Source organism: Plectropomus leopardus, chromosome 10 (genome assembly GCF_008729295.1).
Source record: "Plectropomus leopardus isolate mb chromosome 10, YSFRI_Pleo_2.0, whole genome shotgun sequence".
Taxonomy (NCBI): Eukaryota; Metazoa; Chordata; class Actinopteri; order Perciformes; family Serranidae; genus Plectropomus; species Plectropomus leopardus.
Genome location: NC_056472.1, coordinates 7562845 through 7586495, shown reverse-complemented (window position 1 = coordinate 7586495; position 23651 = coordinate 7562845). Strand labels below are relative to the sequence as shown.

The 23651-nt window shown below is 40.4% G+C and overlaps 1 protein-coding gene across 1 annotated transcript in view; it reads left to right on the top strand.

Moving 5' to 3' along the window:
* The window catches only part of dnah7 (dynein, axonemal, heavy chain 7), a 117230-nt gene that overhangs the window by 62443 nt on the left and 31136 nt on the right, over nt 1–23651 (top strand). The window contains 17 exon segments of the mRNA XM_042494683.1: nt 1085–1178; nt 1181–1305; nt 3360–3557; nt 5573–5728; nt 5989–6157; nt 9639–9765; nt 10451–10670; nt 11123–11749; nt 11995–12240; nt 12895–13124; nt 13276–13606; nt 13715–14061; nt 14545–14725; nt 15175–15360; nt 15919–16082; nt 17743–17897; nt 20542–20732. Of these exon segments, the coding sequence (XP_042350617.1) occupies nt 1085–1178; nt 1181–1305; nt 3360–3557; nt 5573–5728; nt 5989–6157; nt 9639–9765; nt 10451–10670; nt 11123–11749; nt 11995–12240; nt 12895–13124; nt 13276–13606; nt 13715–14061; nt 14545–14725; nt 15175–15360; nt 15919–16082; nt 17743–17897; nt 20542–20732 (3747 nt within the window).

The window sequence follows — 23651 nt, the reverse complement described above, 5'->3', positions numbered from 1 at the left end:
TTTTGCTCATTTTGTGGTTTTTGGTCAATAGGTAAGTACTGTTGAAAGTGGTTTGAAAATGCAGATGGAAAGTAGTGATATTTTTATCATATATATACAATTTTAAAGGACTGGCACTGAAGTCATTTTATTTTAAGACAAGTATCATAAAATTTCATAGGGAGGTTTTTTATGCAATGTTACATTAATCTGACAGTAGTGGTTAGTTGTTACGTATAGTGTATTTGCAATTGACTTTTTGCAGGTCTTAGTTTGAGGCTCATACATATGATGCCAAAACCCAAATGTGTATAGACTAGCAAGCCATTGTACCATTTAGCCCACCTAAAAACAGTTAAGAATTAGAGTATATGCTTGTACTTTGATTAAAATTTAAAATTTTACTTTAAAGGTATACTTTACCTCCAGAATGATAATTTGTATGTTGATCTCTCACCCCATGTTATCCTGAAATCAGGGAGAAATATTTGTTGTGTTTGCTTGCTTCATGGTAAATGAAGAATCCAAAAACTGAGAAAATTCTTGATTAATTAGACTAAATAGGGTCCAGGTGTAACAACAGCAGAACTATAGCAAAAAAAGTTTACAAACTCTCACACAACTGAGTCATACACTCAGTACTTCCCAAACATGCATGGTCACTAAAACATTACGCTTTAATACATTTACACATAAACAGTGACACACATGGACGAGTAGTGCGCCTGGGCATGTGCACACATTTGAACTTCCATCAAGCTCCTGTCATTAAGCTCATTAATTGGCCAGAAGTTATGATGTCACTCCCATGCTTTTCACTTCCTGGCCAATGAACTTTCTAAAATATTTTTCTCCGTTTTTGAATTCACCGTGAAGGCATGTGAGAAAATAAAGTTCAAAATTAAATTTCAAAGTAAAACGGGGTGAGTAATTGATATACAAATGGTATATTTGATGTTATATATATATATATATATATATATATAATAGTATATTATGAAGTATTTCAACCCCTTTTTCAACCATTGCCTCCATGGACCTATTCAGACACATTATATACACAGATAAAAACAAAAAGTGATGGTTGTCCTCTCCTTTTACACAGGGCATCTTTGTGTTCTGCCTGGTCTGGTCCGTGGGTGCCAGCTGTGATGATGCAGGTCGGGTCAAGTTTGATGCCGTTGTCAGAGAGGTACTGGACGGCCTTTAAGTGAGGAGACCCGCGCCCGCCATGGTATTCTGGCTACTGTCGAAGCTCCACCCAAACAGCTCACAGTGCCTCTGCCCAATGAGGAAACAGTCTATCAGTATCGATTCATTAAAGAGGTACGGCTGCTTTTGATAATTACGCATCTGAGAGCACTTTTTTCAACATTGTGACATGTGGGACTCAATTAAAAAAAAATAAATAAATAAATAAAAATATATATATATATATATATATAGCTGTGTTTGACATAGGAGGAGGATGAAAACCGAATATCTTTTTGTCAAAGTAAATGATACAAATGGTTATATAATATAGGAACTTTGCTAACACCACAATAACTGACAACAAGCATCAAAGGGAGAGCACCCTCTACAATGTGCATTAAGAACTTGTGGACTAAACGGTGACATACCTGCATTAAATTTCTCTTTTTCTCAGATAGCGGGAAAAGAGACATGAAGTGTTTTGTCTCTGTGACCTTTCTGAAGTGCCATGCTGCAGTGTCTGTCACATGGCTCCACCTGCCTCGAATTTTCTGCCAGTAAATTACTTTATCATGGAGGATGGTGGACAAGGCAATGTTTTCATAGCAAAGAAAAACAAATCCTCACCCTCCAAAAGTGGTTTTGAAAAAAAAAGGGCCAGATCCACAAAGAAAGGATTGTGCCTGCGAAAATCACCATGATTTGTGCAGAATTAGCAAAGTCAATCTAGAGTGTTTTAACCCCCTATCCACAAAAGAATTTGCACCAATTATACGGCAGCGCTAACACGCCTACAAAGTTTGGCACAATTTGCCCCATTTTTGTGTTTAATTGAGTAAGCAAATCTTTTCCCAGTGTTGCAGGCTTTTCTCATATTGCAGTACACAGATTGGTTCATAATGAAAACTGCAGAGAGCACAAAATTTTGCAGAAAGTGTCAATTTTTGTTTTTTTCACAGTTGGCTCTGTGTTGCAGCTGGCTCTAGCATCTGACACTTAAACATGTGTCTCCAAAATTAGACACAGACAGTGCGCTTTTTACGCACGGTGCTGTAGTTGCTTCATTAAGAGGATCGGCCAAGATTTTTAATTAATGTTGTGTATTGTGCTTCACATCCACACAAGTCAGCTGTTAAGACACAGATCCCAGGTTTACACGCCAAAATTGTTTGTAAAAAGGCAGCCCTTATTGTTGAATCCTGAGCTCCACCAGAACTGTTTCATTTCAGAATCCGATAAAAGCTCACAACCAACCTGGTTCCCCCCCTCTGACTATAGATTTCACTTATAATATCACTCAATATCAATTCATTATCATTCAAAGCTCACAAGCTTTGAAAAGAGAGAAATTGTGCCTATTTAATACACAGGTCTCAGTGGCGTGAAATAGCCCCACGGTGCCTGTGGCAATTAGCGCTGGTCTTTGTGAATGAGATGGTACTTGCAACCAGGCTTATTTGCATAAGAAGGGGGGAATTTTGTGCTGAATTTCTGACTATTCCCTAATTTACATACATGCAAATAGTAGGCACACCCGTGACGCTGTCGGCTCGGCAGTGCAGTTGCATGCATTTCATCCTTTGCACATGCTTTTTGGATTGCACACTTTTTTCATCTCATTTGCACAGGTTTGGTGGCCATCACCTTGAAGAAATTAAAAATTTGGCACAAATGCTCAATTGGAATCAAAGATGAACTGATAAGATTTTGGTGTTCAAAGTTCAAGGTCACTGTGACCTTGTGTCCATCTCATTGTCACATGGGAGTGGGAGTGGGAGTTTCTTCAAATTTGGCACAAACGTCTACTTGTACTCAAGAATGAACTGATTATAATTTGCTGGCTGGAGGTCAAAGGTCACTGTCACCCAATAAAACAAATTCATATGCTTATTGTTACAAATGACTACACAAAGACGCTATTTGATTATTAATAGTTTTGGTGGCTATTGATATGTATTAATATCGAACACTAGTAAAGCATAAGCACCTTTTATGTATGATCACCCATAACATTTTCGTCTCACAACATAGACAAAAACATTTGCCTGCTTCAGGTTGTCTTACCTACAGTCAAAGACTATATTATTATAATCTAGTGTAATATGGTCCCCTTGGAGTGTGGCCTTGGATCTCATATGCAACTCTTAACCTTTTTCTTTCTTTTTTTCTTTCAAATTCCTCTTCAGGGCCCGGGCAGGTGGGAGCTGTGGACAGATGAGCTAAAGACTGTGCCCCCCATATGCAAAGACATGCAGTTCAATGAGATCATTGTGCCCACTGAGAACACGGTACGCTACATGGCACTGATGGAGCTCCTCGTCACCCACCAGAAGCCCACTATATTCATCGGCCCCACTGGCACTGGCAAAAGTGTCTACATTACAGTGAGCCATATTTTTTTCATAATGTAACACTTGTGACACACTGAGGTATTTTGCATTTAGCAGAAAGAAATGTGAGGCAAGAGTGATGCAGATGCAACATCTTTAGACATCTTTAGAAGTTTCCTCACTGAGGCTGCGTTCTAAGCAAATACAGTAATTCTTTGTGGATTTTACATGAAAGAAAACATTATTATGAAAATTATATTCAAATTCTACCAATAGATTCCCCTAAATCCACAACAATTTTTGATACCTGTAGGCACATTTATTTAATACATGTGAATTAATCACGAGCACATTGTTGATTTGCATACATTAAGTAGTACATTATTAGTTCTTCCTTTCTTTTTATGTCTGCTTATTTCTGTCCTTTCTCCAAGGGAGTCAGGAATTTACTTATGCCATTTTTATTGGTAGAAATTAATTTTATCAGAAAACTCCACTGCTAACAATGACATCATTCTTTAAGAAGAGTGAGCATTCATTTATAAAAAGTACTGTAGTCCCAGCCTCGGGAAACTGGAGTAAGTGCTCTGAACATACAAATCATTTGGAGGCAGCACAGCTACAGACACCAGGTGTGAATTGGCCACCTTGGAGGAATACTGAGTATCTCTCAGCAGACCTTCAGCTATTTATATCAAGGACTAATCCCCCCCCCTTCCCTTTGCTTCATTAGTTCATCCATTAGTGTGCTCAAACTTGGGACTCTGGGGTGAATAGAGATCATCTCACGGGGGAGCCTGCCTTGTTCTCCTCTTCCTGTCTGCCTGCTTGGTGGAGCAGCTCTGTCCCATGCCGCAACCAGCAGACCATGGCTGAATCCCAAATCTGGCAGGAGTGATAAAGGAGCACCAGCACTCCATAAGACCATAAGAACAGACTGGTGTGGTGCTGGCACCAGTACCATCAGACACCTGTACACAAGCCCTCTTCACCATACCCAGTCTGCTCCTAAGTGAAACAGAGAGAAGCCGTGCTGCTCTTGGTTTATAATTTAGACAAGAGGATGATGATGCACCTTGGCTGCACCCTGTGATCATTCACATCACAAGTCCCCCTTAATTATGCAGGTCGTTATTCACACGATTTCACAAGCATGTGTAAGAGCACCGTGTGCATGCTTATGCACATGTGGGGAAGCTTGAGCACGTGCTCTGAACACACGGTGCATAAAAAAAAAAATACTGTGAAAAAGATCAAATCTGATTTTTGTTCTCTGATCATGTAAACGGAGGGCCATTTGTCCGAAAGGTCATTTTATCAAAATGGCCTTTCATAAAAGCCTCTTTTAGCTTTTAGTGAGATGCCCTTTTGTAAACCCTCATGCAGAATCATAAATTCATTGATTTTACCCTTTTGACCCGCAGCACATTACTTTAGATCGTGTCCTCGGAGGGCAACTAATTCCCTACTTCATTTCAAAGTCGTTTTCAGGGATTAACTGCGATCCAGTTTTTATCTAATGAAATACTCACTAAATGCCACGTTTAATTAGATTACAAAGCTTATCATAACCATTTGCCAGGATCAAACTGGAAATTATCATTTTATTTGTACTCTACCTGTACAGGCTCTTTGGCATGCTAATTCAGAATACAGAGTAGCAATATTTTGAAAACATTTTTCAACCAACTCTGTCACCTGTTTTTCAAGTATGCCGATGTGAGCCAATTTAGTACCTTGATCACATTTATTCATTAAATTAAGTTAATGAAATTCCCAGATCCTAATTGGTCATTTTATGTGTTCTGAATATCCCATAAAAACACACAAACAGTACAAACATTGTTCTATAGAAAAACCTCAATAGTAAAATATAACACAAACTAATCGTCCCCTTAAAAATTGTCACTTTTCCTGATAATATCTCTCTTCTCTTTATGCGGTTTGTTGCCATTTTGTATCATGGTGTTGTACATATATAGATATTCATTGTGATGATGTAAAATAAACTTTCCTACTATGAGATTTGATAATAATTTGTGTTTATATTTCCAATAACTCTTGCTCAGGACTTCCTATTGAACCAGCTGCAGAAGGATGTGTACAGCCCATTATTCATCAATTTTTCAGCCCAGACCACAGCTGCCCAAACCCAAAACATCATTATGTCCAAGCTCGATAAGAGGCGCAAAGGAGTGTTTGGCCCCCCATTAGGGAAAAAAATGGTACAGCCTCTTTTATTATGTTCATATGATATTTTATGTTAGTATGACTTGTTTGATTTTCCATTTACACATACATCAGCAAAGTGAGTCACTAAAATGTTGCAAAGATTTGAAGTCTACATAATAATAACATTTTCATTAGCAATGAATGTGTAAAAAAAAAAAAAGCGTGCGTTTAAACGAATGCAGTGTTGTTTTAGATATGTGGAATTATATGTTTTTAAGCTTATTACATGTATACTTATATTGTATCTATTTAGGTGGTATTTGTGGATGACGTGAACATGCCAGCCCGGGAGGTTTATGGTGCCCAGCCTCCTGTGGAGCTGCTGCGCCAGTGGCTGGACCACTGGAACTGGTATGACATGAAGGACTGCTCCATGATCAACCTGGTGGATATTCAGGTCATATGTGCCATGGGACCTCCTGGTGAGTAGCAACTGTGGTACCCAAAAGTTTATCAGAAGTGCAGCAATAATGATACCAAAGCCTAGATTGGTTAACAAAATGCAGGTCATTAGGTGGATTAAAGCTGGGGTAGAACAAAAAAAAACCAACAAAAAAAACCCAGAAGAAATTGAAAAGCCTCTTTCTGCAGTTCTCCCCTCTCTGTCTTAAGCCCCTCCCACTAGATAACCCTGGACATATGCATGCACTTCATACAATAAACCAGTGTTTCCCATACATATGCAGCACATTCACTCAGTCCTACCTTGCCCTGCTCTCTCTGTTAATCAGAACATAAATGAGACAAGAATTGTACTTGTTTACTTGAACTTGCCTTTGACGAAATGTTCTCTGCAAAAGCGTGTTTACTTTGATGGTTGCCACTCATAGCCCTCCGTGGGGACGGGGGCAAGTAATAGCACAAATCCACAGTCTCCTCCTGTAAGGGTTTTCTTTCTCAGAGGGACTTCTGTAAAAGCACAACCCTGGCTTGTCTTTTCATCACTTTGTGCTGACTGATTTAACAGCAACTGTGTGACATTTTTGCAAAGCTAACCGCAAACCTTCCAAAAACGCACTGGTGGACAGCAGCAGAAGGCATTGTTTTGCCCTCCATTTGGTTGTTCCTATAAGGACGTGACGTCACGTGAAAATAATGAATAGCAGCTGAAATTTGGCAGTGCCAGGTCTAACCTTTGCAATAGAAGCAACAGACAGTTTGCTGATCCAACAGGGTTTTGGGGCTGTGCGGTCCCCTGGAGCAGGGGTTTACACTTGGCTGGATTCAGGTTGCTAAGCTGATTGGGGATCCATTGGAGGACCTGTTTCCTATTGGAGCTGGTCTGTACCGGCAGGGACTGAGATTCAAGGCTCTAGCTAATGTTAGGTACATAAACATGACCTTGAAGCAGCAGCCGTGAAGAAAGCCAAAGTATTAGCAACATTTTTTGTCCATTTCTGAAAAGGCTTTGCCGATATCGACACATTTTATTTTGTTTATTTGTCAGACTCTCTCTATAGCTACTTTTACACAGAGATCGTGCTATGGGGCCGCAACAAAGTCCCCCTGTTATACAGCCCCTGCATTTTACACAGAACCAAACAATGGCAGCATCATTCCGCTCCTGTGTGATTATACACTGCATCACGGAATCCTGCGATCAAAGGAGGCATGACGGGCGTTTGCCTCTAGCGTGACATATAATATACACATTGGCAGGGCTTTATAAACAATAACAAAGACATAACATGTCAGTCACCATCATTTACTGTCACTGTTGTAAGGAGGCTCATCTCGTCCTCTGCTCTGAAGGTAAGGAGCTCCCGAATCTCATTGTTTAAGTCTAGTTTTCTCTCAAATTTCTTGAATTACAATGCACTCAAAGTTTAGTATGGGATTTTTGCCCAGTCACTTCAAATTAAAACTGCCTACACAAGCTTTAACTGAATACTTTCCCCCTCTGTCTCTGAACTGCTGCTGAAGTGCTGCTGAGTCAATGTCACAAACCACAAGCTGCTGTTTTATGAAGCTCTAGCTGCCTTAAGGTGCTTGCAAATAGCAAGTGTTTACCACCTTCACTACAACTACCAGTGTAAACACAAAAGTGTCCCTGTCCACTGAGGCAGCTGGCAGTGACAGCTGCGAGAGAAGAGGATGGGTGCCCACACAGCCACAGTATCTGCTCCTGATACCTGTGCTGACAGTTGTTCAGCTTCCATAAGCTGCTGCTCAGTGTGGCAAACACTGAGCACACACCAGAGAAACAATAGAGGAGCACAATTTTACAGCCGTAAAAAAAAGCCGTATTTCGAATTATATAAAACCTATTCAGAGAAAATGGATTTAAACAAAGTTGCCTTATCATGTTTAAGATTTTAATATGCTAAAATAATCAATGTCAGTGTGCAAATGTAAGCTCGTCTTTAACATCACCAAATTGTAGTGCAAGTAGTCACTGCTGTTTGTAAGCACTCCACAGAAAACATCCCTTCAGTGGACTCTGTTGATTGAGATTGCCTTGCAGTCATGATGAGTTGTGCAAGTTGATTGCACTCTGAGACATGAGGTCAAGGTCAGCTTTATTAATAGAGCACTTTGAAAACAAACCAGCCTTGTGCCAAAGTGCTTTGCAACAAGCATAAACACGAGGGAACGTACTTAAATACATGCATAAGTACCATGCACAGATACTGATGTATATAAATGTAGAATGCAAATTTGGCCAAGAATCAATGCAGGGGCAGCTGGATAAGTAAAAGTGGGTCTGAAGATATCTTTTAAAGAAGACAAGAGATTCAGCTTTTCTTAAGCCTCATTTCCACTCTGCAAAAATCCTGCTAACATCGGGCTTTTTAGTGCAGTGGGAATGCATACAATCGTTATTCAAACCTGGGTCAAATGACTCTGGAGTAGTCATGGGTATTTATCGCCTCTGGCTCTGATCAGCACTGATGGAAACATTAGGGTGAATGTGCTTGTTTTAGCTCCCTAATCGGCTAGATTCACCAGTGCCCAAACACCAACAGCCGTCGGTCTCCTCCTAACCAGTCATAAAACAGTAATCCATATTAGTCTGCACAGAATTTGAAAGCAAGACTGAATAAGTAAGCGATATATAAAGAGAAGTAACCACCGTAAAGTTTTACAGCCCTTTACATGTCCTCCAGCCTGTCCGTGACATCGAACAGACACACCCAAAAAACAAAAAAACATACAAACAAAAAAGCCCAAACACACATCAAAGGGATACTGGTCTGCAGCAGAGCCGTGCACACAGTTCTGCTCTACTGGTAATGGGAAAGCAGTATATAGCATATTTTTAGCAGGTTTACCGAAACTTTTTGTGCACACACTAATTTTGGTGCAAAAGGGCTATTATATTTTCAGGGAGATTATTTCAGAGTCTCAGAGCAGCTACTAAGAAGGCCCTGTATCCAAAAAGTTTTCATTGTGATCATGGAATAGTTAACTGTCCAGGATCTGTACATCTGTGGGGCCTCACCAACTGGTTTCTCTGTCCCTGTGAACTATGTCACTAGGGAGTTCCAGAAGAACTTAGAAAAATGTTGAATGAGATGACCTGTTAAAAATAATCTTATTGCATAGAACATGTGACTAATATGTAGCATTTGTATGTCATCTCTGATAAATACTGTGGTTGTTAGGTCTTCTAGTACATTTATGCACTGAAATAGTAATGACATGACAATATAATTGAACAGAAGGAGCCTTACTGTCCACCTGTTTAAAAATGTCTTTAGCTCATAAAGACATAAAAATATATACATACCTATGAATGTATTCAGCACATTGAGCAAACGTAACTGTGCACCATAAAAAAACTTTAAAAACCAACTTGGTACTGAGTGAGAGGAGCTGGGACACTCATTTGACGCATACCTATCAGTTGTTATCTCTGTCAAAGGAAAAAAGAAAAAAAAGGGTTTTTTTTGTCCTGTTTAGGTGGGGGACGGAACCCCATCACACCTCGGTACCTGCGCCACTTCAACATGATCACCATTAACGATTTTGATGAGAAGACAATGTTCACAATCTTCTCCAGGATCTCAGACTGGCATTTCACCATACGGTAACTGTATGGCGTGTGTGTTATGTGTTGACACAAAAATGAATGCATGTGTTTAGGAATGTTCATAACCAGACCATTACATATAATCCTCTGAAATACTCTGTTACATACATTTGACCCACTATTTTTTATACTTTTTTTACTTATATTTTTAAGTCCTGGAGTGTTGACGCACCACTTTTAGCAACAGAGTGAAGTGACGGTTTATTACTAACTAAGATAATTAGGCAGCTAAATCTGCAATCATGCACATAAAGTAAGGCAGATACATGTAAGTTATGATACAATTATTCTGTTCATCAGTTTCTGTTTCAATTATTAGAGGATTAAAGGTGTTCTTCTTTCTCTTTTCTCACTGCACTACCTCAGTGTTTACCTCAGAGATCACAAGCCCTAAAGCAATCAAATCTGTTGGAAAGGTTTCAAATCTACCAAACCTCTCCTGCAAACACAAGTATTACTTGCATTTTAACAAAATGGCAATCTCACACTTTTGGGCCTTTTGGAAATACATTATTAATTCTAATAATAAAAGAAAGATCCTTGATCATATATATTTCATTTATTCATTTAAACAGTTTTATCATTGCAAGAAAAAATGACACAGATAAATTACTGAATTTCCTAACTAAAACGTAGGAAATATTATAAATGGGATATCAACAATTAACCATTCCATCTACAGGTTTGCATTTCCAAAGCCGTTTGCAGCTCTGACCTCTCAGATCGTCAGTAGTACCATGTCAGTGTACCGAGAGGCCACCAAGAACCTGCTACCGACCCCAACAAAGTCCCATTACTTGTTTAATCTTCGCGATGTCTCCCGGGTCATCCAGGGCGTCTGCCTGTCACGGCCAGAGACTGCAGATGAACCATCTGTCATCAAACGACTCTGGGTGCATGAGGTAATGTTGTACACAGCAAACAGCGAAGATGTGTCTGAAAGCTTTGCAACTAAAGTAGCTGAAAGAGTAACTAAACCCTTAAACCACTTTTTTCACTTGAAAAGCAATATCTATGGGTATTTAGTAGTGTTGTTCATTGATTCAGGTCAAATTCTTGACATTTGAGTGAAAAGTATGAAATTCTACATATTGTGGGAGGGAGGGAGATGCTGTGGATCAAGAGGAGGCACAATTGGGTGACTGGGCATGTCTTAACTCCCCCTCTTGCCCATTTCCAAGACAATACTCTTTAAATATGCTAATAAAGGAAGTGGAAATTTGTGGAAATTCAGTACATGCATGTTGGACATTGTCCTCCTTTGGAACTTCCTGTGTTGCCATCTGTCTTTATCTTTGTTTTTCTCTGTATCTGTCTCTCATACTTACTCTTTCTTTGTCTTGTTGCTCATCAGGTTCTGAGGGTATACTATGATCGATTGGTTCACGACATAGATCGGTCCTGGCTTGTAAGCCATTTACAGGAGGTGTCTCAGAATCACATGAAAGAAAACTTCCATCAGCTCTTCCAGCATCTGGACCAGGACCAGGATGGAAAGGTCACTGAGGATGACCTGCGCAGCCTCATGTTCTGCGACTTCCACGATCCAAAGGGCGAGGACCGCAACTACCGCGAGGTACACAACCTCGACCAGCTCCGGCAGGTGGTGGAGTCGCACCTGGAGGAGTACAATAACATCAGCAAAGCACCCATGAATCTGGTGCTCTTCCGTTTCGCCATCGAACACGTGTGCCGCATCTCCCGCATCCTCAAGCAGCCGAGCGGACATGCTCTTCTGGTTGGCGTGGGCGGGAGCGGGCGACAGTCTCTCACCCGGTTGGCTGCTTACATGGCAGAGGCTGAACTTTTTCAGGTGGAAATCTCCAAGACCTACGGAACCACTGAATGGCACGATGACCTGAAGCTTATCATGAGGAAGTCCACACAGGGTGAAGCTCATGGCGTTTTCCTCTTCACAGACACTCAAATCAAAATGGAGTCATTCCTGGAGGATATTGGCAATCTGCTCAACACTGGTGAGGTAAAGTGAACATACATGGATTTGACGAATGAGTTGAGGTAAAGATAATATTCGAAAAGATGGGAAGATTGATTAGTGAATGAAGTTTGGATGGAGGAAAGAAAAATGGATGTTTGCTTCGATTCAGAGATGGATAAAAATGTAGCAAATACAGAAGATGTAGATAAAAAATGATACAGATTAGAAAGATTTTACACATCTAGTCCCCAAAACAGATCTTTCTGTTTTGTTTTGGTTGTTTCCAGGTGCCCAACCTGTTTGCTGTTGACGAGAAGCAGGAGATCTGTGAGCGAATGCGCGTGTTGGACCGCCAGCGTGACCGTGACAAGCAGACGGATGGCAGCCCCCTGTCTCTTTTCAACATGTTTGTTGAGCGCTGTCGCACACAGCTGCATGTGGTGTTGGCCATGAGTCCCATTGGAGATGCCTTCAGGAACCGTTTGAGACGTTTCCCCGCCCTCATTAATTGCTGCACCATTAACTGGTTCCAGGTGTGTGTATGTATGTTGCATGAGCTCTGGTGTGCGGTCGGTCGCACATAAAGATGCCTAAAGCAGTTAATCAAAAGACGGGGACAATGTAGAGTGTGTGTAGGGGCTGAAGATGCCAATTGTAAGACGAAAATAAGTAGGATTTGTGTTTATTGGCATTGTCAGGAAACTATGGAAGTCCGAAAAGGCAAATCAGAAAAAAAAAAATCTGGTGATCCTTTTTCTAAGTCTGATCTATCAAAACTCACCTTGGAGAAAATTCTGTAGTCCTATTTAGAACATGAGGTAGCAGTGTACTTCAGACTTTTGTGTACACCTAACATACTGTACTTCACGCAAAATCATCCTGACAAAAAACATTTCACCTCCCAAAACTTTTTCTCCTACCTGTTTTCACAGATGGAAAAGTCATTTAGAAAAATGATCCCGGCAAGCATTTTTTTAAACCTGCACAACTTTTTTTGCCACCTGTCTCACAGATGAAACTTTAGGAACTTAAAAAGATGACCCTGGCAAAATGTATTTTTTCACCTGTTCTTATGTCATAAAAACAAAAGAGAAAACAATTTAGATCAGAATTAGAAAGTTGTTCACCAGATTTTCTCACACTGGAAATGCACTCTATGTGTGGTAGCAGTTTTCTTTTTTTATCAGACCTGGCCTGAGGATGCTCTGCAGGCGGTGGCCTGTCGCTTTCTGGAGGATGTTGAGATGACCGCTGAGTCCCGAGAAGGCTGTATCAACATGTGCAAGAGCTTCCACACCTCAACCATTGAGCTATCGGTTCGCTTTTTGGCTGAGTTGCAGCGCCACAACTATGTCACCCCAACCTCATACCTGGAACTCATTTCCACCTTCAAGGCCTTACTGAAAACAAAAAGAGCGTAAGATTGAAGATAAACTCTGTACATTGCAATAACACTTATTTGATGTTTTTGTTACTTCAGATGCTAGTGATTCAAGTCTTCTGAATTCCAGTATCCATGTATAAAATGAGGACGTATTTTCCTCATCTCTCCTCGTCCTTTTGCTAAGTGAGGTGATGAAGCTGAAGCGTCGCTATGAGGTGGGCCTCGAGAAGCTGGAGTCAGCAGCAGACCAGGTGGCCACAATGCAAGTTGAGCTGGAGGCTCTACAGCCACAGCTGCTTGTGGCCAGCAAGGAAGTAGATGAGATGATGGTGGTGATTGAGCATGAATCTGTGGAGGTGGCTGAGACTGAGAAGGTGGTGAAAGTGGATGAGGCTGTGGCCAACGAACAAGCCATGGCTGCCAAGGCCATCAAGGATGAGTGCGATGCTGACCTGGCTGAAGCCATGCCTATCCTGGAGTCAGCCCTTGCTGCATTGAATACTCTCACTAATCAGGTAAAAGAAGCATTTTTCCCCTTATGTAGGATAGTGCTCTTAAATCTGACTCAAAGTGCCAGGTGTACTGGAATAAAATAGTGAAGATGTGGTTCTTTTTACATACAGGATATCACAGTGGTGAAGTCAATGAAAAGCCCACCTCCAGCTGTGAAGCTGGTGATGGAGGCCATCTGCATTCTCAAAGGCATCAAGCCAGATCGTGTTCCTGACCCCTCAGGCTCCGGTAAAAAAGTAGAGGACTTTTGGGGCCCGGCCAAAAAACTTCTTGGAGACCTTAGGTTTCTCCAAAGCCTCCATGAGTATGACAAAGACAACATACCGCCTAATCTCATCGCCATCATCCGAAACAAGTACATAACCAACCCAGACTTTGTACCAGAGAAGATTCGAACGGCATCGACTGCAGCTGAAGGCATGTGTAAGTGGGTTTGCGCCATGGACAAGTACGACAAGTAAGTAATCTTCTTCTCCTTCTGTGTTATTGGTTGTAAAAACTAAGGCATATTAACAAAGCTTGAGAGAGCCTTTCATCCATCAATGTGAGAAAAATGAAGCTTGGTTCGTGGTAACCTCGCAGGAATAATCATTTTGTCTACAGCAAGTGTACCATGCATATGCCAGGTCATTAATATAACAAGCCAAATCAGGATGCAGAAGATCATTTAAAAGGAAATATTCATCATAATTCTGACAATCTTAAATGTTACTCACATTTATAGAAGCTAAAGGTTGTCTGGCATAACTAATACATTCTAGCAAAATTGTACTTAATAGAAGGAACTGTGTTTGTCTCCTGTGTTTTGACAATGTTGTCAAGACTGTTCATTTCACTATTGGATCAAATATCAACCAAGCACATCCAGCTCATTTAAGGAGCTGCACAGCATGAGGAGTTCCTTATCTCGCACGTGTCTACTTATTACATCATCACTCAGAGTGGCCAAGGTGGTGGCTCCGAAGAAGGAGAAGCTGGCACAGGCAGAGGGGGAGCTGAAGGTGGCCATGGGGAGCCTCCAGAAGAAGCAGGCTGCTCTCAAAGAAGTCCAAGATAAACTGGCAAAGCTTCAGGAGACTTTGGAAGCTAATAAAAACAAGAAAGCTGACCTGGAGAATCAGGTTTGAGCTCTTTATATTTGTTTCCGTGATCGTAGTTTAATAGTCTAGTTTAACATTTTGTTGAATACTTGTCATAATTTGCTGGGTTTCCCATAAATTATTTTATTTGTAGCTGACAGCCATGATCAAAGCAAATGGCTTCAGGTATTGATTTAATATTTTTGAGGTTGGACCGTTCTTTAGGTGCACTGTTAGAATTTATATAAAGTTGCCACTTGATGGATATCCTGCTTTGTAACTACGGTTCCAGATGAAAGTCAGACAAATAAACCTGATAACAAAGAAGGGAATATTCCAGTGACAGAACAGCCAGCAGGGACAGTTAACTCATAACCCCTTAAGTCCCCTGGTAGACCGAACAGCTTGCCCAAAATGTTGACTGCATTCCATAAAGTTACAAAAGCAGCCATAGTACAACACATTTGCTTCCCTCTTCTGATGTCCTCCAGGTGGATCTGTGCAGCAAGAAGCTGGAGCGAGCTGAGCAGCTTATTGGAGGCCTGGGTGGGGAGAAGACACGCTGGAGTGAATTGGCCGTCAATCTCGGAGAGCTTTACAACAACCTGACAGGGGACATCCTTATCTCAGCTGGCATAGTGGCTTACCTGGGAGCCTTCACCTCCAGCTACAGACAGGTAAACTCAGAGAAGTAGATGCTTTGTACATATTACTCACATTACTCAAAGCCCAACACCTACATACATTTTGTAAGGGCTTGATTTGGGTATCACTGTTAAAAAAAAAAACACGACCTGGTACACACTTGGTAAGTGTATGTTATTGTATTAAAGTATTTTTTTTAGAGTTTTACTGCGTACTTAATTTAGGTCTCTTTAACATACTTTCAAACAATTTTCAGACCAATAAAGACAAAGTGCTCGAAAGCATTTTGGTGGAAAGTTAACACTCAGAGGTGCTTAGGCACTTTTCCTCCTTTTGCTGAGCTTCACACATCTCCAAAACCAAGCTGGTGTTTAAAGGTCATCCTTTATACTTTGTCACACGGAGGGCCATCGCAATGCTGGAATGCAAAAAGGGGGAGAGTGAATTAGTTATCATTTATGTGCACTGCTGAATCGTTAACGAGTACATGCTCTTATATGTTTACCTGTGTTTCCATGTTTTCTGTGCATGCAGTAAGTAAAGTGAAAATAAAGACATTAAATGTCCAGTAAATGTCCTCCTCTCTCCAGGAGCAGACAGAGGAGTGGATGAGTCTTTGCAGGAGCAGAGAGATCCCATGCTCCCCCAACATGTCTCTGATGAACTCTCTGGGCGATCAAGTAAAGATTCGTGCATGGACCATCGCTGGCCTACCATCAGACAGCTTCTCCATAGACAATGGAATCATAATCTCGTGAGTATTAAAGACAAATTGTACATTAACATGTCATTCTCTGGGGAAGAAAATGCATCATTGTTTCCTTAGTTGTATTGTCAAGAGTCTTACATGCTAACTACGAATGTCTCAAGCAACTCTTTAACTGCTCCTGCTCCAGGTCATTTAATATTGAGCATCTGCCGGCAGCCAGTGTTGATACAAAATTTATATTTTCCTACACAATAAAGCTGTGCAGTGCAGTCTGTAATAAAGCTGTACTTGAATTGTTGTGGCAGAAAATCTGGACAAGATTTTACAGCATCTGAAGATGACATAATGACACAAACACAAACTGAAAACTGGCTATCAAATGCACTTTTCATAAAAGCAGCATTTTAGAGACGTGATACCCCAGAAAATTGATGGTAAAGCAATCGATCTCTTTTTTTTAATACCCAAAGGGCCTCTGCTTACTCTGTGCATGAAAATCTTAAATGAAACCACTGGCTGCTGTTTTGTTTTTATGCCACATCACTTTTCACTCACTCGCTGCACATACAGAATAGATTCCAGTGTTTTAGCACAGTGCAGTTGTGTGTTTTTGACAGATGGTGGATCTGGATCACAAAAGATTACAATTTATTAAGGGTTCAAGATTTGATTGCCCACTACATAGCCGTCTACTCTTCTAATGACAGACAGAGACCACTGTATGCATGTAACATAGTCTAATTCCACCTTAAAGGACAGTTCACACCAAAAATAAAAATACATCCTTTTCCTCTTACCTGCAGTGCTATTTATCAGTCTAATTTGTTTTGGTGTGAGTTGTCAAGTGTTGGAGATATCAGCCATAGAGATGTCTGCCTTCTCTTAATATAATAGAACTATATGGCTCTTGACGTGTGGCGCTCAGTGTGGCAAAGAAAATACATTTTAAAAAATCAGCAGTAATGTCTCTTTCCAGCAGTTGTGACTTGCTTACTCAAGATAATTCACAGACCTTGTTGTGAGCTACTTCATATAGGAACTATTTTCTTTCTATTGTTCTACATCCGCCAGCCAAATCACTGCACAGAAGGAACTGTGCATCTACCGCTAGTTCACCTAGCACCACTGAGCTAGCTAATGTTAGAGCTGATTTCTAGAAAGAGACATTGCTGTTGTTTTTAAAACATATATTTTGGCGCTTTGAGCACCACAAGCAAAGTGACATCTAGTTCCATTATTTTGGAGAGAAGGCAGACACCTCTATGGCCGACATCTTGAACACAAGGCAACTCACACCAAAAGGATCTAGATTGATTAATAGTCTCACAGGTAAGAGAAAAAAATTTATCTGTTTGGTTTTTTTTTTGGGTTTTTTTTGCAGTGAATTGTGCCTGTAAGATGTAGAAAAAAAGTCACAAAGCATACGCTTTTCTGTGTAAATGAAGCAGCAACATTGCTTTTTAATCACTATACTTTGGCCCCTGGTGTGCTACCCGACTGTGATCCGTCTTGCTGTGCTCAGAGTGAATGTTCACCCCGATGCTCCCCTCTACATCTCAATTCTTTGTCCTCTAACATCCCCCCTACTGTTGTGATTTCTCATGCTTAACAGTTACAGGATCTGTCACTCTGACAAGGCGATATCACTGCATCACTGACTACTGTGTGTGTGTGTGTGTGTGTGTGTGTGTGTGTGTGTGTATAGTAACGCAAGGCGGTGGCCTCTGATGATTGATCCCCAGGGCCAGGCCAACAAGTGGGTGAAAAACATGGAGAAGGCCAATAGCCTGCATATCATTAAACTGAGTGACGCTGACTTTGTCCGCACTCTGGAGAACTGCATCCAGTTTGGCACGCCAGGTGAGCATGAGTCTTTCTCTGGTTTGATGCCTCTGCTGCCTGCTCTGCCTCTGCCTCACCCACATTGCTGCAGTTCCTGTTACCACCTGCTGATGTCTCTCTATACCACAGGGACTAATTATTGCTGTGCAAAGAATATTTGTCTCCTTTGTTCTCTGTTCTGCAGAGGAAGAATTTATATTAGCAATATTTCTGAGTGAGATGTTCCAATAAACCTTTATTCAGGCCACCATTAGTGTATCAAACTGCTGCGAATCATACAAAAGCACCAGAGAAATCAGTTATACTTTCCTGCTCAGAATCATTTAGGAAATGTGTGAATATGTGCTGTCTTTCCCTTTGTGTGTTTATTCAAACTTTTGTCTTCTTTTTGGATTTTAAGGGCGTCTGAGGCAGAACAGCAAGGGAGGAATAAGACTTAGAAACAGACAGAGACAGCTCTACAGCCATTAAAAAGACATCTAAATAATGACTCAACTCAGCCAGCCATTGGGCCTTTGCTTACTGGCAGATTGCAAGGCTAACAGTTCAGAGAGTAGCTCGTCCTTGCAGGGTGCAAAATAGTCCCCAGAGGCTACAGTTCCACCCTCCACAGCCGCTCCTCTAACTTCACAGTTTTACAGTTTCTTGCTGTTTGTATTGCAGCCTATAATCCTGATTATGTGCTAGTATTCTTTATTTTAGCACGGTTGAACAAATGCTTCCCTGCCAAATCTCTTAATAGGCTTCACTTGTGTTTATTAAGTAACACAAAGTACTTTTTAATCTGCTGAAATATTAGCATTTTTTAACAGGATGCACCGAAGAAACCTGGCAAATGTTGACCTGATTTGGTTCACTATCCTGCGAGAGAAAGTTCATCAGCCGTCACTGGCTCAGAGTGCTGTATAAAAACTCTGTTAATACCTCAGGCGTTATGTAAATTATACATGGGCTAATGGTCTTAACATGAGAACAGCATTATCATACTTAATGTGAAATCACATTAATAATGATGTCATGGGAGTAAAGCATTTGTAACTGGTTATGTTTTACTTGCTTCACTGATTACTAGGTATTGCGCATGTGCAGCACACAGGCCATTGTTGAGCACTTCCCAGAGGCAGGAAGATGTACACATGACAGAAAGTGTGACATGTACTGTGATAGAGACCATTTAGGACAAGAAACAAAAAATAATTACTATATCAGTAATATTAAAATAGTTTGTAATTAGAAATAAGTATTTAAATATATAGTTATTGTGTATACTATACTGAATTTTATGCTGTCCAGTGTGTGCCTACTGTACTTTGTTGTGTGGGGCATCTGATTTTCCCAAGCCTGTACCATAGCAGAAAGTTTAGACCTGGACCCCAATTAAAAACCCAAATTTCACTGTTATATAGATGTATACAGTACTGTGCTAAAATCTTAGGCCACCATAGATTTTTTGTTTAAGAAAAGTTGTAATAAGGACATAATATACACATTTAATGCTTAGTCTCTTTATGAAAATACAAAGAATACAGAGAACATGTACAATGTTTTAAAACAGCAAAAAAGTCAAAACAAAATGGCTTCTTCTGACTGAAATCAATATTTAGTGTGAGACATGAAATCATACAACCATAACAAAAGGTAGCTCAAACAATCAATACTGAGCTTTGGACATGTCCTGAATGCTACCTGGTGTAAATACACCAGAAGATTAGTATTGTAAATCTCATATTGCCTGCCTAAGAGAGTTCAAGACATGCTGAGTGGAAATGGAGGTCACAGTAAATTTTTGCAACTTAAGCCTGATGAGGTTGTTCAAATCTGAAAAATTTGCATTTTTAATACTATATAATGGTTGTATTTCAGTAAAGAGACTACTGAGAAATATATATTTATGGTCATTATAACCTTGCTAAAATAAAGTTCAAAGTGACCTAAGACTTTTGCACAATACTGTATATTTTTATATAAATATAAAATATAAAACATAAATTACAAGCTAAGACGAATTTCCTGGCATTTCTTCTCCTTCCTCTCTTTATTCTGTTATTTCTGTGGTCGACTTCCCCCTCCCTGTCTCGCACACTCTGTTTTTCTATCCAGTTCTCCACTAAATTGCTCCATTGTCCTGTTTCCCTCTCTCTTTGATGTGATCCCCTCACTCTGTCTCTGTCTTTCTCTCTTGACGCAGTGGCAACTCCTGCCATTTACACATTAAAACTGTCAGTTTCATTAAAAAACAAACCACCAAACAAACAAAACAAAAAAAATCCACTGATAAATCATCGAGAACCCAACCACATTCAGCAGAGGATCAAAGCTCTGGGGAGCAAAAATGTTAGTTAATTACCTGGACTCTCCGGCAGCCGTTAAAAGATGTGAGTGGCTGTAAGGAGCCAGAAGTATAATTTTATGCAAGACAATACAGGGCCATTTCAGTAATTAGTAATAATTTAAACTGTATTCTATAAAAGATCTGAGAACAGTGCAATGATGCTAATTTTGGTTGATTTGTGGAAATGCTTTGTGTTGATGAGTATTCCATTTGCCAAAATTAGCCCAATTAGGTCCCATATGAGATATGTGAGTATAAAGAAAAGCACTGAGAAGAATCAGCCTCCCTCATTTTGAAGATATCGATAACTGATTGAACATTTCTGTCCAGTGCTGTTGGAGAATGTAGGCGAGGAGTTGGACCCTATCCTGGAGCCTCTGCTGCTGAGACAGACCTTTAAACAGGGTGGTGCCATGTGCATTCGCTTGGGAGACTCCACCATTGAATATGCTCCTGACTTTCGCTTCTACATCACTACCAAGCTCCGCAACCCACACTACCTGCCAGAGACCTCCGTCAAGGTACTGCAGTGGGAAACGGCCTCGGGCACTGTTATATTTTTTGGTAACCTTAGTGTACTTTCATTTGCTTCACATTGTTGAAAATCATTTTATTATTAACTTGGAAATGTAGTGAATCTGATACTCTTTCCTGAAAGCTTTTTTTTTTTTTTTGCTGTATTCCATTGGTAACATTTGCTAAATGTTATACTGGTCTGTCACCAATAAGGGCAACAAGGCTTCCAGTTCAGTAACCATATAGTATCGCTATGTTTTATCTTTGTTGTATTCATATACAACGTTGAGACACACCAACAGACGTGGTTCATGTCTCACACAAAGAAACAGATATACAGACAGGAGCCTGTGCACTCTTTTAGCTGTGACAGTAATCAGAGCATTTCCTGACAGTATGCCACATGCTTTAGCTGTTTGCAGCAGGTGTCAGTGTTGTTGCAGTTCTCCATGCCTCCTCTACCCATCCCTTCCATGCAGATGGAGCTGGTACTCTTCGATAAATCTTCTTCAACAACAAATCTGCTGCCAAACAGAACTTAATGGGAGTTAATAGAATTGAAGTTCTCACAGTAACCAACATCTGAATTCTTCGGCTTGAAAACTGTTAATTTAGGTACATCTAATAGCAACAGTCTACCAGTTTGTTATCCCATGTGATTGTTATTAAGCCAAATGATGGAACTGACTTTCCATAATGCAGTTCATTATTGTTGAAGTGTAACTGCTATGTGGAGCATTGTGTTTCCTGTGGTACAACGCAACCTGAACATCTTTTTTGCAAGGGAAAGATTATTAATGTGATTGGTCTGGCCTGTCAAAATGTGGTTTCATATGATTTGGGATGAATTTTTAGCCACACTATGGATGGCAGTGTCAGTTGGACGGTCCACCACTTTGGTCTAGACTGAAATATACCAACTGCTGTTTGATGGGTAGCCATGAAAATTTGCTCTGGCATTCATGCTCCTCAGACGATGGATCCTAATAACCCTGGTGATCCTCTGACTTTTCTTTTAATGCCACCAACTGATCAGTTTTAACTAATTTGGTGAAATGTCTCAACATTTACTGCACAAAAGGCACAAAATGTTGTAAAGACATTTGTGATTCTCAGATGACATATCCCTATGACTTTCACAATCCCTTGATTTTCTTTTTCTGGACTATCAGATGGATTGCCATAAAATTGGCTACAGACATTCATGCCGGTGATTAATTACCTTTTCACTAACTCATTTTTAACACATTTTTCCAATACTTTACCAGTACTTTGATTTATGACCAAATATTTGCAAACTCAAGACATTACTGTCAGCATCAGCAGCTCATTCAGTATATTTGTATAATGTGAGAAAAAGTCACATTATTGTGTTAGTCCAATTAAAACTGGACTTTTAAAATACATGTTAATGTGTTAGTCTGACTGAAACCATACCAAGTTGGACCAACACACCTAGATAATGCAGATGGGAGTCAATTCACTTTTTCATGTATATGCCTCAACTGGACCTGAACTGGCCTAGGCATTCTGCATGTGATCTGCAGTTCCCGCACCAGACTTTGACCAAACAGTATAAAGTCATAGAAGAAACCTGGGAAAAACAAAAGAAAAAGAAGAAGGGAAGAAAACAAAACAAGTACAGTGAGCAGCATCGAAGTTATCCATGTTTTCATTATTGGACATGCAACCCTTTTGCTGCTTTCTGACTGGTGTGTTATGTGACATAATAGGTCAACTGGGAGAAAGTCCAATAGCAACTAGCTGAAAGGGGGCGTTTCGCTACTTGGCGTGGCAGAGTCAGATGTATTTCCATGAATAAATTGATTCTCCTCCAGTGCTTCTCTACAGGGACAAGGACAGTGGTCCAACTAAATGACTTTATCAAGCTATAACTGACTCAAGTGTGCATGGAAACGCTCTGATTGTCTTTAGTGCAAATGATCAAATCTTACTGGCAAGTCAATAATTTGATGTATGCAATTAGCTTAAAGTGTAGACTTTTATTCTTGTTTATTTCAAAATTTGAACTCAGCAGCTGATTTTTTGTTGCTCTGAAGAGCTATTTTAGACCTTGGTTCCAAAGGAGAATTTTTTTCCCCCTACAGATAGATGAGCCCTACTTTTCCTCAGTGGTTCCCACTTATTGCATCATATCACTCAAATAGCAGCACGTTTTTTACCCCAGCAACACAGTGAATCATTATTCACCGATACTACCTCCCCATTGGAGCAGAGTCTCCAAAAAAAAAGAAAAAGAATTTCAAGAAAAGGCGCATCAAAGGAAACTGCATTACAGAGAGGCAAGGGGTTGGAAAGCATTACTGAAGATCACATTTCAAGCATCTATTTGCAGAGCCCCACTCTTTATGGGCAGCTATTAGATAGATTCAACTCATTTGTCAAAACTGGCTCAGTCATTTTTTTTTGTGTAAGTCTTTTTTTTGTCTTCAGTGCAGTGTTCTATGGGGCTTCCATTATATCCAATAAACCCTATTTGAAATGCAATACTTTCAAATACAAGAGGGTAGGCATCGAGTAAACCAGCCCTTAAGGAGCTCAAGGGACGCAGGGAAACGGAGAAGGAGGGTGTATGTGTGAAAAGGCCAAACGGGAGATTTATATGGGCTCTGAGTCTTTACCACCAGCTGAGTGGGTCCACAGCATCAATAGAAATGAAATTAGGCCCCGGAGAAGTGCACTCGTTTATTAGGGCAGAGAGTAGATAGCAGATATAGGCTTTTAACCTCCGGGTAAGTGCAGAGCAGAATGACTAAGGCTGTGTGGTAAAAGACACACTTCCACACTTTTCACGGAAAAGAAAAAAAAAAAGTAAATGCATCCTACCAGTGCTTTGCCAAGGCTGGAGTGGTTATTGGAATTGAGTGGCTAGAAGGGTCATGGGGAGAACGGCACGGAAGTCA